Source organism: Bison bison, unplaced genomic scaffold, assembly GCF_000754665.1.
Source record: "Bison bison bison isolate TAMUID 2011002044 unplaced genomic scaffold, Bison_UMD1.0 scf7180017855347, whole genome shotgun sequence".
Taxonomy (NCBI): Eukaryota; Metazoa; Chordata; class Mammalia; order Artiodactyla; family Bovidae; genus Bison; species Bison bison.
The window spans coordinates 8,054-9,168 of NW_011485920.1; the positions used below are offsets into that span (position 1 = coordinate 8,054).

General features: G+C 40.7%; 1 protein-coding gene across 1 annotated transcript in view; it reads left to right on the top strand.

Annotated features, from left to right (window-relative positions):
- Window positions 1-291, top strand: part of LOC105002185 (cationic amino acid transporter 3-like) — a 5,347-nt gene extending 5,056 nt beyond the window's left edge. Inside the window, 1 exon segment of the mRNA XM_010858716.1 lies at window positions 170-291. Coding sequence (XP_010857018.1) covers window positions 170-291 — 122 coding nt within the window.
- Window positions 292-1,115: the final 824 nt, after the last annotated feature.

Genomic DNA, 1,115 nt, shown 5'->3' on the forward strand with positions numbered 1-1,115 from the left:
TTGGTAAGTGACTTTCTGGGATAAAGAGATCTCTTGAGTGGCTGAACTCACCCATGTTTCTACCATTTCTTCCCTATATTGTGTCAGACACCATGGCAGGAGCCCATCTTGCATTTGTAAGTGAGGAGAAGGCCTAATTTTCCTTCTCATTGTCTCGTTTCTCTACTAGGATTTGTCATATACTTTGGATACGGGATCCGACACAGCCTGGCAGGGAACAATCATCAACAGCCACCAGCCTCCACCTCCCAGACTCTTGAAAAAAACATCCCTGATGCTGAGCCATCTTAACCACAGGAAGTAGATGCTGTGCGGAATCCCTCCATGCACTGGAGGATCTTCTGTTTCAAGGGGCACCGTGAGCCTCTATGGACTGTGAAGGCAGATGCACTTAGAGCCCTGTATTTTATTGTTTGTGGACACAGTGACTGTAACATTGCATAAATTTTAAATAAATTTTTAAAAATTTTGTCAAGTGCAGCAAGATGAATTTTCACAAAAAACTACAATGTAAGCAGCAACCAGAAGAAGAAATAAAACACTCACCTGCACATAAGAAGCTCCCCCGCCTGCCTCTTTCTGGTAAAAACACCAGGGACTCCCATATGGGAAGGAAATTCAGGTAACAGTATATGTGTGCAGTATTGCACTTGAAATATTAGGACACAAATATATTGGAAGTAAAACGAAAAGGACAGATACATTGTGCAAACAGTAACACGAGAAAGCTAGCAGGGCTGGGTCAATATCGGACAAAGCTGACCTTAAGGAAAAGAGAGTGATAACAGATAAAGTGGATCCTTTCATAATGACAAAGGGATATGCTCATTCATGCCTTTCCTCTGGCGTTATTGAGATATAGTGTCAATAGTGAAAATAATCATTTTTCTTAACTTTTCTGTCTCAGACTCTTAGAGCTGCACAGTAGAGTTAATTAGGAAAAATTCTTAACTGGGGAAAAAATCTGCACTGACAGAGGTGGGTCAAGGGTATATTGATAAATGTTGGGTGGAACTGAAAAATAGGAAGTGAAACTGAAAAGACAAGTTTAAGCTGTTGCAGGACAGAATGCTTGAAATGGAGATTATGAACAATGAAGACAGCGGTTATAATGA